Source organism: Panthera uncia (genome assembly GCF_023721935.1).
Source record: "Panthera uncia isolate 11264 chromosome A3 unlocalized genomic scaffold, Puncia_PCG_1.0 HiC_scaffold_12, whole genome shotgun sequence".
Classification (NCBI taxonomy): domain Eukaryota; kingdom Metazoa; phylum Chordata; class Mammalia; order Carnivora; family Felidae; genus Panthera; species Panthera uncia.
In genome coordinates this window covers 8,935,251-8,952,285 of record NW_026057579.1, presented here as the reverse complement: position 1 = coordinate 8,952,285, position 17,035 = coordinate 8,935,251, and the positions used below count along the sequence as shown (strand labels likewise).

Sequence of the window (17,035 nt, the reverse complement as noted above, 5' to 3'; positions counted from 1 at the left end):
CTTTCTTATCCTCTACCTCTACCTCTACCCAAAGTTCACATACCTGCTCCACATTCTACCTAAACGGTTTGTGAAGATGGATATGGTGGGGAACTTTGAGACAGCCAAGGATAGTGATGGCTGTCTAACTCTAATCTTGTCACGTGTCTTTCACAAAGCTGTAGAAATCAACCAGAACAATAAAACCACATAAATATTGGGGCGCCTGAGTGGCTCCGTTGGTTAAGCATCTGACTCTTGATTTTGGCTTAGGTCATGATCACACAGTTCGGGAGTTTGGGCCCCACATGTGGCTTGCTCTCTATCTCTCTCTTAAATAAAAATAAACTTAATAAGAAAATGCACATAAATGAAATGCTTCCAACATAATAGGAAAGAGGAATTTAAAAACTTAAGTAGAAAAGTACACTCCAAATTCTGGAAGAGATATTTCTTAGGATCCCACTAGAAGCCTTTGCAGAGAACGAATACAGAAATGCGGTGGGATCTGGAAAAACTGTAAAGGAGACAGGAGAGGAAATGAAGGGCCTGAGATAGACTTAAAATCATCCCCCCTTCCCCCCACCCAAAGAGAAAATACATCACAAGTGCAAAAATACTGAGAGTGTCTCAGTGGATCAGAGCAGTCACCACAGGGAAAGGACTTAAAAGTTACGGATGTCGAGAAGGCATCAGTCAGTGTGACACTATTGGGGAAGAGAAGGGCAAGAGGGAAGGGAGAGGCTTATCCAATCTCTGTCAGAGACTGGAGAGTGAAGAGTAAAAGAAGCAAGAGGGTAAATTTGTGCCCCTGCATGACAAAAGAGAACCCCAAAACTGAAGGACATGCAAATCTCTCTGCCCCTAATTAAAAAAAAAAGTGCTACTCATTAAAGAAACTGCACTTTGGTACATTGACAGAGCGGACTCTCTTGACCTAGGACTGCTGTCAACTATCACAAGCCAAACCTTGCCCAGGGAATCAAATAGACGAAAGCGGTCTCCACACAAACCTATTATTGGAAGAAAATAGAAATGAGAATGGAACATTTCAGCTGATGAAAATCATGTCCAAAAAACCTAACAGTGAAGCAGAAGAAAACTAACACAACACTCCAAACCGATTTAAATATCTTCTAACATTCATCTGGATATATGAAAAGCACTTGGAATCAGAAATTCAAATAAGACCAGAAGTAAACAAAAACATAAATAAATAATAAAAAAAAAAGATAGTTGATTGAACTCAGGGAAAAAAAATACAAGAAAAAGACAAAATCATCTCAGAAATAAAGGCTAAAAAACAAGACACCAATGAAAGAATAGATTCCAATGAAAACTTAATAAGGGACATTTTAAAAAGACAGAACAACAATTAAGAGATTAAAAACGAGAAAAGAAAAAGTAAGAGAGTTTAGAGAGAAAGTGGTTGAAATGGAAGACAGGCAAAGAAGACCCAACACATGTAATTAGAGTCTCCGAAGAAGAAAACAAAATGGTGGAACAGAACGAATAGTTGAAAGTATAATCCGTGAAATTTTTCTGGCAGCAAAATAAAGTCAAAGTCAAAATAAAGAAAAGGCCCGTCAGGTAGTTGGCAAAACTAAATCAGAACAATCAACTCGGACATATTTGAATAAAACTATCAAAACAAATACTCTCATAGCCTGCAGCCATAAGAGAAACAGAGTGACATCAACCTTGTCTAGAGGACACAGTGCAACAGCAGCCTTTTCAAGAGATTCAAGAGAAGAAAGTGAAGGCCAAGGATTTTACACTCAACCAAGCCGTCCTTCAAGTAGCAAAATCATACATAAACAGTTTAAAATATGCAAGACCTCCAGGAATATTATATTCATGAACCCTCTTAAAGAATCTACAAGAGGAAACTTTCACCCAGCCAAGAGGTGATTGGGAAAACTTCAAGAAGAGATTTATAGTGAGCATTTAATATATTTAATTGATGACTAGAGCAAAGATGGGGACAAGGGTGGAAGAATAATATATAAAAGTTAGAAGTGCTGACAATGTAGAAGGTAATGCAATTAAAGATCTGTTTAAAAAATGGAAAGGGAACAAAGAAAGCAGAATAAATTGATAACTAAATAGATGGGAGTAAAATACACCATTAAAAAGAGGCAAACCAGGGGCACCTTGGTGGCTCAGTTGATTAAGCTCCAACTCTTGATTTTGGCTCAGGTCATGACCTCACGGTTTGTGAGTTTGAGCCCTGCATTGGGCTCCATGCTGACAGTGTGGGGCCTGCTTGGAATTCTCTCTCTCTCTGCCCCTCCTACACGTGTGTGTTCTCTCTCTCTCTCAAAATAAATAAATAAACTTGAAAAAAAAACAGACAAACCAGAGAATAAAAAGTTAAATAAGAAAATGGACTGAGAGCACTAAAAAAATACCCAAAGAAGTCTAAGAAATAAAAATCAAACACAATACATAGAGAAAGAACACAGCGTTAACATTATACATGTAAAAATTATAATATAAAACAATATGACAGGGTAAAGACTATCAATATCAATAAATATGTGTGGGCTTAACTCATTGATTAAATGAAAAAGATTTCAATTTGGCTCACAAAGCTAGATTCAACTATAAGCTATATGCAAGAGACACATCTAAGACAAAGTGATTCAGAAAGGTTAAAAATAAAAAGACAAACAGAGGTATTCAGGACAAATGGAAATATAAAGAAAAGAGATTTATGACAAAATAGAATTAAAGCTACAGGAAGCATTAAATACGACAGAAGGGGGGAAGTTTTTAATGCTAAAAGCCACGATTCACAATGAAGATATAACAGCCCTCAAATAACATAGCAATTACTGTTATAAAGCAGAAACTTTATTTAGGACATGTAAGGAGACATGTATAGAAACACATTAATCATGACACTTAAACACACCAGTTTGAGGAAAAGGCAAGGCCAATGGAAAACAAAAAACAAAAAACAGAACAAAACAAAAAAACATGTAACTATGCAGAATACCTAAACAATATAACAAATAAGGTAGATCTTTAGGAGACAGATATATTGAATTATATACTCTGATAATCTAAAATCTACCTTCTTCTCAAGCACACATCAGAAAGTGTAAAAAACTAGAAATATTATAAAAACATTCTGATCACAATCAAACTAGAAATTAATACAATTTAAAAAAATACATATATATATAATAAAAAAAAGACCTTCTACCTAGAAACTAAAAAAGCCTTCAGTTAAATACCTATTGGGTAGAGGGGGAAATGCAAACTGAAATAATGGAACTAAAAAAAAAATAATGAAAACACTACATATCGAAATCAATGAGATACATTTAAAGCAGGGGTTCTCAACTGGGGATCATTTTGTTCCTCAGAGGAATTTTTCAATGTCTGGAGACTTTTTTGATTGTTATGAGTGTGTAGAGGCCAGGAATGCTGCTTAATATTTATCCCAGGACAGAGCCCCACAAGAAGAATGGTCTATCTGAAAAGTTCATAATGCCATGATTGAGACACCCTGACATATAGAAATTGAGAGAAAAAATCCAGGGATCAAAACAATATAGAAGAAAAGATAAAAGAGTAAAAATAATAAATAAATGCAATAATCTAAAAAAGAGCCACAAAATAAACCAAAATAAAGCATGAGAAACAATAACATTGAAGCAGAAATTAATAGAGAATACAGAAATAATAGATCTAATTAATAAACCCAAATCCTAGTTCCTTAAAAAAATTAAACAAACCTGTAACTACCTTATTCAAGAAAAAAGGGAGAAAGAATGAATATACAAAATAAGAAATAACAAGAGGTAATAAAACAGAACAATTTTTTTTTTCAAAATCATGAGTCTACTTTGCAGGCATCTATATTTTTATTTATTTATGTATTTATTTATTTTTAAGTGTTTATTTTGGAGAGAGAAAGGGAGGGTGGTTAGGGCAGAGAGAGAGGAAGACACAGAATCCAAAGCAGGCTCCTGGCTCCGAGCTGTCAGCACAGAGCCCCACACGGGGCTGGAACTCACGAACCGTGAGATCATGACCTGAACTGAAGTCAGACACTCAACCAACTGAGCCACTCAAGCGCCCCATGCAGGCATCTATAAAAATGTATTTAAAAACTTAGATGAAATGGATAATTTTCTAGAAAAATACCATTTACGAAAATTTACCTGACTAAAGATTGAGAATTTAAAGTGGCTTCTGGGGCACCTGGGTGGCTCAGTCAGTTAAGTGTCTGTTGGTTAAGCGTCTGTCATGATCTCCCAGTCTGTGGGTTCAAGCCCCGCGTTGGGCTCTGTGCTGACAGCTCAGAGCCTGGAGCCTGCTTCGGATTCTGTGTCTCCCTCTCTCTCTGCCCCTCCCCTGCTCATGCTTTCTCTTTCTCTCTCTCTCTCTCTCTCTCAAAAATAAAATAAACATTAAAATTAAAAAAAAAAAATAAAGTGGTTTCTGCATAAGAAATAAAGAAAGTTTATTTTTTAAAAATCCTACAAAAAAGCACCAGGGGTCAGACTTTGACTACTGTGGGGTAAAGAGGTTGGTAAATTCTCTTCCGAAAACACAAGGCCAGGGAAAATTGTCAAAAAAGTAAAATGAAAGCCCGAACCAACCCATAACAATGTGGGGGCTCTGGAAATCAACCAAAGGTAAAAAACAAATTGAAAAGTACTTATTCATGATCAGTTAGAATTCCACTTAAGAACAATGGGGGTCTGTGGCTTCTGCCTGGACCTGCTGCCATTCCTCCTCTACCCTCATCCCCCCAGCTCAGCAGGGGCACTGCCACAACTACTGTGAACTGGCCATGAACCAGAAGCCTTACTCCAAGGGAAAATGTGCTTGATATGGCTCACACCCGTGACAGGCTGAAAACCCGTGACAGGACTGTAAGTAAAATTCAGTAGGAAACCAGCAGGGGAAAGCCCCACAGCTTTGTAAGCCTAAGGATGTACTTCTAGGTGGAGTGAGCTGCAGAGTAGCCAAAAATTTATGGGAAGATCATGGAAGAGCCCCAGAAGGGGTAGTTTGGCTTTCCACATATCTCTGGCTAACTGGGAAACTCTGAGGCATACAGAGGGAAGACCCAGTAGGGTCCTGAGGCAGATTTGAGGGCTGACTGAACTCTGAATGCAGTGCCCAACCCACACACTGGTCCACTGGAAGAGGATGAAGGACTATGCCTAGAGGTGCTTAAGTACCACTGCTGCTCAAATTATTGGTGACCACCAAACTATGCAGACAGTGGTGAGTCCTAGAAAGCCAGGCTAAAATAATTAAAAAACTGAACACAGACATCAACAGTCACACGTTTGGAAGGAGGTAGATTCTAGAATACAGGCAGGTTGCAAACACAAAAACCAACCCACAAAAAAATCCTCAGTGGAGAAAACTGGAATCCAGCATTGATGTATTATCTGAAATGCCCAGTTTCCAATTAAAACATTATGAGGGACGCTAAGCAAAAGGAAAGTGTTTCTGATACTCAAGGGCGGTGGGGGGAGGGGGTGAGGGAGAACAAGTCAACAAAAACAACAAAAATGGATTCCCAACAGACTCTTTTTGGGGGATAGAAATTGACAAAATGAACCTAAGATTGGTATGGAAACTCACAGTACCCAGAACAGCCAAAGCAACTGGAATAAAAAGAAACTGGAAGACTTACAATACCTGACTTCAAATTTTACCATAAAATTAGAGTAAATGAAAAGAATATGGTACTGGCATAAAGACAGACATATGTATCAGTGAAACAGAATGGACTGTCACGAAATGACCCTTTTATTTACAGTCAATTGCTTTTCACAAAGATGCGATGGCAATTCAATGAAAAAAGAAGATTGTTTTCAATCATTTCAATCATTTCAACAAATGATGCTAGGACAGTTGGTGTACATATGTAATAAAATAAAAACAAAAACAAAAAAACTTAAGTACCTCACACAATATACCAGAACTAACTCAAAATGCATCACAGATCAAAATGTAAGAGCTACAACTGTACAACTTCTAGCAAAAATTAAGAGAAAAATCTTTGTGACCTTAAGTTAGGCACAGATTTCTAAGATCCGACACCAGAAGCATGATACATAAAAGAAAAAAATTGATAAAATGGAATTCATCAAAATTAAAATCTTTTGCTCTTCAAAAAAACTGACCCAGTAAGAAAATGAAAAAACAAGACAGAGCCTAAAGAAAACATTAGATAAAGGATTTGTATCCATGGGGCGCCTGGGTTTGCTCAGTCGGTCAAGTGTCCGACTTCAGCTCAGGTCATGATCTCGCGGTTTGTGAGTTAGAGTCCTGAGTTGGGCTCTGTGCTGACAGCTTGGAGCTTGGAGCCTGCTTCAGAGTCTGTGTCTCCCTCTGTCTCTACCCCTCGCCTGCTCACACTCTGTCTCTCTCTCTCTCAAAAATAAAATAAATATTAAAAAAAAAAAGAAAAGGATCTGTATCCACAATACATAAAGCATTCTTACAACTCATCAGGCAGCCAGATAACCCAAGTTAAAAATGGACAAAAGATTTTAAGTCAACTCTACCCCCAACATGAGGCTTGAACTCATGATCCCAAGATCAAGAGTTGTATGCTCTACCAACTGAGCCAGCCAGTCACCCCAGAAATGAACAAAAGATTTGAATAGATATTTCACCAGAGAAGATATATGAATGTCTAATAAGCACATGAAAGGATGCTATTAGTCATTAGGAAATGTAAATTAAAACCACAATAAGATACCACTATGTACCCACCAGAAGGAGTAAAAGACAAAGAGTGACAATATCCAGGATTGATAAGGATACATAGAAACTGGAACTCTCACACATTAATGGTAGGAAGGCTAAATGGCGCAGTCCCATTGGAAAACAGTTTGGTAATATCTTAAAAGTTAAACACAAATTTAAAATAAAAGTTAAACAGAAACAGCACTTCCACTCTTTGGTATCTATCCAGGAAAAATAAAAATAGGTCTATACAAAGACATGTATGCAAGTGTTTATAGTATCATTATTCATAAGAGCTCCCGTTAAAAACAATCTAACAATCTAAATGCACATCAACTAATGAATGAAAATCCATGCAATGATATACTTGTTCAGCATTAAAAGGAAAGTATTGATTCATACTATAGTGTGATGAGCATAAAAAAATAAAACTGAAAACATATGTGTGAAAGAAGCCAGACAACTCCCCACCCACACACATATTATATGATTCCATTTACATGAAATTTCTAGAAAAGGCAAATGTACCCCTGAGAAGGACCCAGCAACTCCTCAGTGGTACCGCTGCCCAAAATGCAAAGCCTGAATCGGATCACGAGGAAACAGTAGACAAATTTACTTTGGCATCCTACAAATAACTGGCCCGTGTTCTTAAAAAAATGTTAAGGTCATAAAAGACAAAGGTCAAAGAACTGTTCCAGAATGAAGGAGACTAAAAAGATTGAAAAGGAAATGCAATGTGTGATGCTAAATTGAATTTTTGAATGGGATAACTATAAAGAATTATACTTGGGCTAAGTGATGAAATCTAAATATTGGCTGTGGTGCCGCCTGAGTGGCACAGTTGGTTAGGCGTCCGACTTTGGCTCAGGTCGTGATCTCACAGTCTGTGAGTTCGAGCCCCGCGTTGGGCTCTGTGCTGACAGCTCAGAGCCTGGAGCCTGTTTCAGATTCTGTGTCTCCTTCTCTCTTTGCTCCTCCTCCGTTGTGCTCTGTGTCTCTCTGTCTCTCAAAAATAAATAAATGTAAAAACAAAAAATTAAATATTGACTGTGGAATACGTACTGAATTTCCTGATTTTATGTAATCCGTACTGTGGTTATGTAGGAAAATGGCCTAGTTCTTGGGAAATACACCTGAACTATAAGTAAGGGTAAAGGGGCATGATGTCTGTAGCTTACTCTCAAAAGGTACAGACAGAAAAATTAATATACACGTATTTATACATGGAGAGACAGGAAGGAAATGATAAGACAAATGGAGCATAATTAATGAATCACATAGATGTATGGGAGTTCATTGTACTATTCTTTCAAGTTTGAAATTATTATATCAAAATGCAGCTATTTAAAAAACCTATATATGGTGGGACTGAAGTGTCTTAACTCACTTTTCTCCTGCATATCAACTTCCATTACACCAAAGACATCTTTCTCAAACATCAATATCCTCAGATGTTGCCTTTCCTCAGAAATGTCCTACGGCCTCTAATGCCACAGAATAAACTTCAGATTACAGTATGATATTTACAGTCCTTTACACTCTGGTCCCAATGGACCTTTCCCACAATGCTCCTCAGATTCTTCCCCAGACATTTTCAGATCTGTCTCTGCTTATGCCACTGCTGGGAAGGTCTGATCCTGAAATCCTCATCTTTTGCAATTCAATTCAAATGTCCTTTCTCTTAGCCTTCCCCAACCCCAATCTTTCTCTGCACACATACTGTGTTCATGACTTCCCCACTCCTTTTTTACGCATTATTCATTACATCCGACTTGCATCCTTAGCCCATCGGCTGGCACATGGCAGGTGCTAAATCTATTGAAGTCCTTCCGTAATTTTATTCTCTAACCTTTCTGCTAATTATGTGAAATCACTCTCTTTTAAGCAAAGGAAATAATCACGTTTTGGTTGTTAATACAGTATTTGGGCAGGAAATCAAGATTAAGCAGTGATATAGCTATTGCCAGGGAATAGATGAAATTGGTTGAAAATATTTTTCACTATCCTTAGTGATCTTATATCTATATATCTATATCTATATCTATATCTATATCTATATCTATATCTATATCTATATCTTGGCTATGGGGTCTCCTGACTTCACAATTTACCAAATATCTGTTAAATTCATGAAGTTCTGTGTATAAAGGTAAAAACAGATATACACTTAGGCCCACTGGTAAATACAGAAAGATGGATACGATACTTGAGTGGATCATTAAATTCTTTGAAAGTTTTCTTTTTAATTTCCTTAGTCTTAAGGAAATGATGCCCACAGAAACAGAGAAAACACTGGGAGGCAGATTGTTTTCCATGGTTGTATCACAAAGCAGGTCCTGAGGGCTCAAGCAAGCCTATGGAATGCGCAGGGGGAAGAAAAACAAAATTAAGAAACAGGAGAGTAATGGGGTGAAAAAATACTGACACATTTCCTGAAGTTTATAAGAAACTGGTGTAAATGGTGGCATTAGGAATTAGGGGGAAAGGAGACCTTTTCAAGACCAGGCCAGACCAGCTGGATTCTGCAGACTTCAACTCACCATGTGCTATGTTGTTAGTAGTGTTTCCAGTGCAACCAAACTTGCAGTATTCGTCTTTATAAAACTGACCCGGAAAGTCAGATGCAAGACCCATCTGCATCTATCTTATGAACATAACCCTGAATTACAGAACCTCGAAAGTACACACACCTGTTAATAAGCTTGTCTTGGTGATGGCACAGATGAATTGAAAGCACTCCCCAGGAAACCAGAAGACCATATAATTTATATAACCCAAGAAACTAATTTTGTTTTAAAAAAAAAAACAACCACCACATTTCATCTATACGCATATCTGGAAGCTTGGCATAGTCCTCTTTATTTCCAGGCCTCTGAAGAGGTCTCGACCCTTCGATGGCAGTTCAGCCTCTCGGCCACACAAGGGTCTCCCAAAGCGCGGGTGCGTCCCCGCCGCCGCTCGCCACTCCAGGACCGCATCTCCCTCTAGCTCCTAGGGAGCCGCAGCGGGTGGGGCGTGAGGCTGGCGGGAGCACCCTGTCACCTCTAGCCCCTCGCCCCCACCCTCCCCGTCCCTCCGGAGGCTCCCAGAGGGGAAGGCAGCCCGCTCCCCTGCCCTCGGGAACTCTCCCTTCTCTGGCAGCGTGCGAGCAGACCCCACTTCTCTCGCCATCAGCCCCTCGCGCCAGCCCGCAGGCCCCCGACCCACCGCTAGCGCCTCCACTTACGGCGCGGACCCGGACGGCGGCGACGTAATCTCGCGCAGCCCCGAGCGGCCCCAACCCGGCGGGGGTCGCTGTGCGCAGGCAGCCACCCGCACGGCGACGGCGGAGCTGACGGCCGCGGCGTCTCCCGGGCAACCGGACGCTCAGGGCGCGCGGGCAGGGCGACTTCCGGAGCGGTCCCCCGCCCCCGCCGCCGCACCTGCTGCAGGGGAAGCCGTGGCCCCGCCGCCTTGTGTCGGTGGGCAACGTCTGGCAGGGCCGCAACGTCGTAGTGCAGACACAGGAGAAGCTTCTTCTCTGGAACCCCGAAGGGGCCCCGAAGAAGGCGCTCAGGAAATATTTAAGCTACTTGTCCAGTAACACTTGATTGTACGAAGTCCTGTTCCTCTCCGAGTCCTCAAGAGCACTAAAATTAAGCGCATGTAAACGTTGAAATGAGGCTGTTTCCTTGCCTGGGCAGAGACTTTCAGTTTGTCAGATCCTCTGTTATTAGTCAGGACTTTCCAGTCCTGCTTTTATTGTCCAAATAGCTTTTCAGCAAACTTCTGGAGGCTTATCCGTGACAGGCAGCTATTAGCTATGGTACACGTTGCTGCCGTTTTCATAATTCAGCGAGCAGGGTAGTAGTATGTGGAGCTGATTCAGAGACCAATTTGCCAGCCAGTGAGGAAGCAAGTCAGGCAAATAATGTGATGAACGCTGGACAGTATCATTTTTGCCAAAGCTTACTCTTCTTGTTTCCAAACAGGAACTTAAAAATGCTATGTTAATGAGCACATACATACTTTGTTCAGCATCAATACAATGCTCCCCATCATGCCGGATTGGGGTGGCCATACTTCCCCTTCTTCCTTCAGGTCGCTCTACTCCCTTTTTCTCATCTTCAGTTTTCCATTGCCTTCATTTGCTTAGAAAACAAAGCCAGAAATGTTTATCTCCTTTCTCCTTCAAGACCAAGCATACCCTCAAATCTACCTAAACTCACATCTACCCATTTCTGCCTTCATCATGCTGTAGAAAATTTTCTCAGTAAGGACACAGGTGATCACTACGCGCAAACCCAGCGGCCTGTTTCCATGGTCATGTGTTCCATCTACGAAGTTCCTGAAACTATAGACTACTAGAGCTCCTTTCTCGTGGGGAAGCCCTCTACAGTCAGGCCCAACCTGTTTTCTAGCTTCATGCCCTGTTGCTGTGCTCCAGGCACCTTAAACTCAGCTGCATGTATCACCACTGTTCCTTGCACCTGCATTCAAGATCTAGCCTACAGCTTGCTACCCTTTTCTCCTGCACTTCATAAACTATTCACCCATCAACCACCTGGATTATATAGAACTTTCTGCATAAAGGCTTTCCTTCTCCCAAAGCAGAATTCGGTGCAGCCTTTTGTACCTTTTTTTATCGCTTTTCAACCAAATGGGCTCCTTGAATACTGGAAATGCCGCCTTTTCCATCTTTTCTCCAGTGCCAGTGAAGTGTCTGGATACACTGAAAGTTATCAATAGAAGTTGGTTAAATAATGGAGTCTCTCTCTCTCTCTCTCTCTCTCTCACACACACACACACACACACACGTCTTTGCAATGAGCTTTGACTACACTTACTTAAGCTTTAGTTGTAATTTTATGCAAATCCTCTTATTCTAATACAAAACACGAAACACTTTGAATAAAGAAAATGCTTTCTGACAAAGCAAAAATAAATTAAGACAGAAAGTTAATTTCTCTTGTTGCAAGACACAGTGAGAATCAGAATTTGGAATTCAACTCCTGGTGAAAATAAATCTAATTTCCTGGGGGGAAAATGCTTATATTTTAGAGGGCAGTGGATATATATATATTGCTTGTATTCTGTGGAATACATACTTTAGTATGGTACTTAAAGAGTATGCACTCTGAACTAAGTGGCCTGGGTTTAAATCCTAGCTCTATCACTTACCAGCTTTATTCTTAGGCAAGTTGTTTAAGCTGTATGTGCCTGTTCCTTCATTTGTGAAAGAGCATTAACAATACCTACTCACTGGGCTGTTGTGGTGCTCTAGTGGGAGAATCTATATAAAGCATGTAGGATAGCCACCTGGCACACAGCCCTGGGCACTTACCATATTCCGTCAAGTCAGACTCTTAGTGCTTACCTAGTATTTTGTATAGCACACACTTTCATCTCTTTCTAACAATGGTGAAAACCGCTATTTGTTCTTTATTTCCTGATCTCTTCTGAAATCAGTGGCGCACTTGCAAGCTGAATGATGGCAATGGGCCCAGAAACAACCAATCTCATCTCAACACTAATGTCTAAGAAACTAGCTCATGAGATAGATTGTTTAATGAAGATGAAATAGATTGTTTCCAACATTCAGGTGAGTGGCTCTTTTCCTTTTGAGTGAATAAAGATCCTTAGTCAAAACTTACCAGGTAGAGCTACAAAGTTGCATTTTTAAGGGTCATCAGATTATTCTGAGGCATGTGATCCTTGGACCACCCTCAGAAAACTGATTTAAATTCAAGTCAACCAGTGTTTCCCACACAGGGGCTGCACATCAGAATAATCTGTACAACTTTATAAAAATAGTATGTCACTGGGCCTCATCCCCAGGGAGTGATTCCAGGGGTCCACATTTTTAAAAAGCCCATGAGTGACCTACAAACCAGTTGCATTTCTGGGAAGAATTCTGTTTGACAATTAAATAGGATGGCTGAATCTTTTTTGAGATGTGACCCTTTATGTAACATATAGGACTCGGAAACTAGAAAAAACTGGCCCAGAAAAAGGATCGACAGCCTTGTCAATAAATGCCAAGAACAGCTCTTGATTTCTTGAAAATCAATTCCGTGAGTCTCTGTTTTTCAACAAACTGATGATAATGTTATACCTATATGACTTAGAGTCATGTTTTTAAATAAGGAAACTGTTCTAGAGTCAAGTAAATTCCCTAAAGTCACAGAGAAGGGTAGTGAAACTAACAAGAGTAGAAATGGCGCCTCATGACACACAATCCAGTTCTTCCCACCCAACTGTCCCCTTCCTTAACCTCCAGAACTGCATTCCCCAACACTGTCCCCTTCCTTTCTGTAACCCAGGAGTCGGCAACATTTTCTATAAAGGGCCAGTTGGTAAATATTTAAGGCTCTGTAAGCCATACAGCTTTCTCGGAACCACTCACCTCGGTCACTGTACAGCAAATCCAGCCACAGACAACACATAAACGAGTATGTGGTGTGGTGTTCCAATAAAACCTTATTTACAAAAAGCAGATGGTGAGCAGGATTGGGATGAGGAATGTTTGCCGACACCTGCTTCCTAAGACTATGGATGTTTTGATCTTCCTCATCAGAAAGTTGAAGATTCTACAGATGATGCCCCTTTATGAAACTGAGATGACAGATCAAATAAAAATATGATCTGAGGGACCAGAATGGGTATGCAGAATAAGTAAACGTTTTTTTCTCCTTAATATATTTTAGTCTTACTCTATATAGATTAAGCCAGATAACAAGCTACTGTACAACCGTGTGTTAAAAAACATGTTTATTTTACACTATGTACAATCAAAAACATATTTAAAAGCATTATCAATTAAAATAAGTGAAGACCATAAATCACAATTTAGTTTGTTCCTAGTGTATATACCCACATTAAAATATAAAGAACATATACCAAAAAAGAGCCAGAGTGTGCATTTTTGCTAAAACTTGGTATATACATATTCCATTGGAAAAAAGCAATCAAAAATGACTTTAAACCAAAGCTAAGTTCCTGTGATGTGTAGTAACCATTATATTGTTTATATGAGGTAGTAACTAAATTATTTTGGCCATGTATTAATACTCTAAGTCAAAAGAAATAGGAAAACGAGCATAAAATAAGGCCAACCAAAGTAAAAATCCCACTAGAAATTTGAACCACTCCACTCGATGGAATGTTATAGTTCTTCAACGTGACTATATGAAATGTTTAGTGTGGATTCTAATAACGCTGATTTATTCTTTGTGCACACTGTAATTCTGACAACAATTGCAGCGTCACTATTATAGGTACCGCTATTCTGTGATTCAAAATTTTTTCAAAGGTATATTTTTAAGCACAAACAATCTTATAGGATTCTGCTTAAATATAAAAAGACCAGTTACTACAACAGGTGGTTAATTGGTTTGTTTCACATAGAAAACAATCCAAAGACATTTAAAAAAGATGTTGTGGGGCCAAATGCATATTGACATTGTCACAGCTTACTTTTGTGACTTAATACATCACGTATCAATACTCTGTGCAAATATAAACACCAGTGTACTTGCATTAAAATTAAAAACAAGATTATAAAATGATTATAGCCTCCATTACAATTTGGAAGTTACAAGATTTATATTCATATTACTAAATTACATATAATAAAAATACAATAGTGTTAAATGTACGGTTTCATTGCCAGCATCCCGTTTTGTAATATAGCCACACCCAAGAATATACTAAAGAATTCTTAAAATATTAACCCCAATTGCATTTTTCATCAACATTTACATCTGTACAGATAAGACACTCACTTGTACATCTCATAAAAGTACATTATCTACATAAATTCTTAGTGTATGTCTTCAGCAATATGAAGTTTCACAGAAAAATACTGCCTATATGTACAAAGATTACATTAACAATGAATTAAGCACTTGTGTGGTTCAATATGCTAAATATATCCATACCACTTAAAACAGAAATTTCCCCCATCTTGTCTCATGCCACAATAAATTACAAGTAACTGAAGCCAGGTCACTGCAGCCTTTGTACAGCTTCAAGCATTCGTTAATGTTGCCGCGGTAGTGTCCTTCTTTTCTGGCGTTAACTGTCAAAGCACAACATTTCTCAGTAACTGTTTTCATGACCCGCCAGGATGTATAAATTGCTATTTGCTGTGGGGTTATCAGTTGGCCTACTTTCCAAAACCACGACCCTAAAAGTAATAAACAAAAAAACATGTAGCAGAACAAAGTTATTCTTGAAAACTAATGTCAGCAGAAACAGTTTCCATTACTTCTTCATTTTATGCCTCCATAAAATACTGTTTATTTGATTTGTGGGCAGACCATCATTTGCAAATCATTATAGTTAAAGAACCAATTCCAGCTCCGGTAAGTAATTTTGCTGCCCACCACCTCCCACCTCTAAGCCAGTGCTGTTTTAAGAGTCAGGGAGCAGGGGGTGGGTAAACCTGTGTTTGGAATAATTTGGGGGAACTTAATTCTCATAAAGTATAAAACAATCTGTCATTCAAGAAACAGGAAATATATCAGAATAGAACCTACAAATTCTATCTGGCGCTAAAACCAAAAAGTTTTATTTGTCAGCATATGGTATTTCTTCTTTCTTGTGCTGTAAGTCACACTTTGGACAGCACCGTAATGCAAAATTAGTACTGACAGATCTATATATTCCTGTTACTTGGAACAGCAGGTACATTCTCAAAGGCTTTATAACTTCCTGACTTGTGGATTCTTTGGTGTGAAAAATACAATGTTGAATATATTACTGTAGAAATTTCAATTCCCTTGAAAATGAAATCAGTTTCATGCTGGATTTTATAAAACACATTTAGTACTATGTTTTTAGTACAACCCCTTTCCATACCTGTCGGATCCAAGCAGCCTAAAAATTCTTGTGTTATCTGAAATTTCTTGTGTTACCTGTTCAATTAAAATATAAATTTAATTCCCAAAGTTAAAGGCACACAATTTTATATGGGCATTTAATTTATAACTCTATTGAAAAGAAACATAATTCCTAAGATGAAAACAGATCCCTATATGACTGTTAACTTGTTAAGTCAGCACAGAGATACGTCAATTTGTTAGCCTAGGAAAAACATGGCTAATTTCAAATTAATCCTAAAATAGGAGAATAGGAAAACCATTTACTTATTAAATTACAGACCTTGAGGTTGCTGGAGGGGAGGTGGGCAGGCGGGAGGAGCTAAATTGGTGGTGGATACTAAGGAGCGCACTTGTTACGATGAGTACTGGGTGTTACATGTAAGTGATGAACTGCTAAATTCTATTCCCGAAACTATTATTACACTGTATGTTAGCTAACCGGAAGTTAAATAAAAACATAACAAAACAAAACAAAATTCTAGACCTCAAGGGAAAACTTTAAAAGCAAGCACCCAGTCCATTTATTTAACAAAAACCTTTTGTCAGTTAGGTTAATGCTAACAGCAAGGCCACTGCAGCAGCAAGCCACTTTGATCGGGCCCTTTTACTTTTAAAAGGCTGCAGTGTGGCATGATGGGACAAACTCAAGACTGGAATTTGAATCCCACTTACTAGCTATGACACTGGGCAAGGTACGTAATTTTGTTGAAAATGGTTTTGTCTTCTGCAAAACAGGAGAGAAAATATCTACTCTGCGGTAGTCTTGTGCAGTATTCTTAAAAGTATCAGTGGGTATAATGCCTAGCTATGGGAGTGCTCAACAGAGGACTTTTCTTTCCCATATCCACCGCCCCCCCCCCCCCCCAGTCTCTTGAAATAGTGTTTTCTGATGGCATACAGCCTTCAGGAAGTCTTCAGTGTGACCGATTACCAGCTGGAGAGTTAAAGATATGTCTACAGAAGAAAGAAAGACCCACTCCTTTTGCTTATTGAATGCGAAACATTCCAAATTATAATGGCAGTAACTTCTCCCCATTGCATTAGTACCTCTACAATTAGTTATTCTGGAAACATCAGGGATTCTCAACTCTTTTGGAACCCAGCACACCTGAAGGATACAACATGCTCACTTCAGTAATCGTGCTCATGACTGATCTTCGACATATTTTTGGACAAGCAGTACTCAGTAAGGGCTACCGGCGCACTTTGAAGAAGCCCCTCAGGTGATTTTGGGGGCAACCTTGTCTTTTTGTAAAAACTGTTCTTTTGTATCCTGCCTATGGTGCCTTTCTTTCTCTGCCTGGTGTTTACTAGTTGTTGACTGTTCTTACTTCCCTGTTCAATTTCCACAGATGATTTTAAAACATCTTCCTGAGAAGTGAACCCTCTTGTGGGAATTACTGCTAGGAACATATTAGCCCGAACTGTATTTTCTCTAAGATTTTATTTTTAAGTAACTT

General features: G+C 39.0%; 2 protein-coding genes across 6 annotated transcripts in view; both read right to left on the bottom strand.

Annotated features, from left to right (window-relative positions):
• The window catches only part of CDKL4 (cyclin dependent kinase like 4), a 48,468-nt gene extending 38,449 nt beyond the window's left edge, over positions 1-10,019 (bottom strand). The window contains exon 1 of the mRNA XM_049652250.1: positions 9,938-10,019. The gene's annotated coding sequence lies outside the window, so the exon portion shown is untranslated. The remainder of the gene's footprint in view (positions 1-9,937) is intronic.
• A 624-nt stretch (positions 10,020-10,643) lies between these two features.
• The window catches only part of MAP4K3 (mitogen-activated protein kinase kinase kinase kinase 3), a 207,365-nt gene continuing 200,973 nt past the window's right edge, over positions 10,644-17,035 (bottom strand). For 2 of the 5 annotated variants that reach the window (XR_007462406.1, XR_007462408.1), the window contains 5 exons: positions 15,553-15,608; positions 14,631-14,878; positions 13,097-13,305; positions 11,327-11,422; positions 10,644-10,841 (listed from right to left, as the gene is read on the bottom strand). Coding sequence is in view for 1 of the 5 variants with exons in the window: in XM_049652249.1 (XP_049508206.1) it covers positions 14,791-14,878; positions 15,553-15,608 (144 nt within the window). In the remaining 4 variants the exon portion in view is untranslated. Of the gene's footprint in view, positions 10,842-11,326; positions 11,423-13,096; positions 13,306-13,446; positions 14,879-15,552; positions 15,609-17,035 lie in introns of those variants that run through there. The other 3 variants (XR_007462407.1, XM_049652249.1, XR_007462409.1) reach the window with 3 other exon arrangements.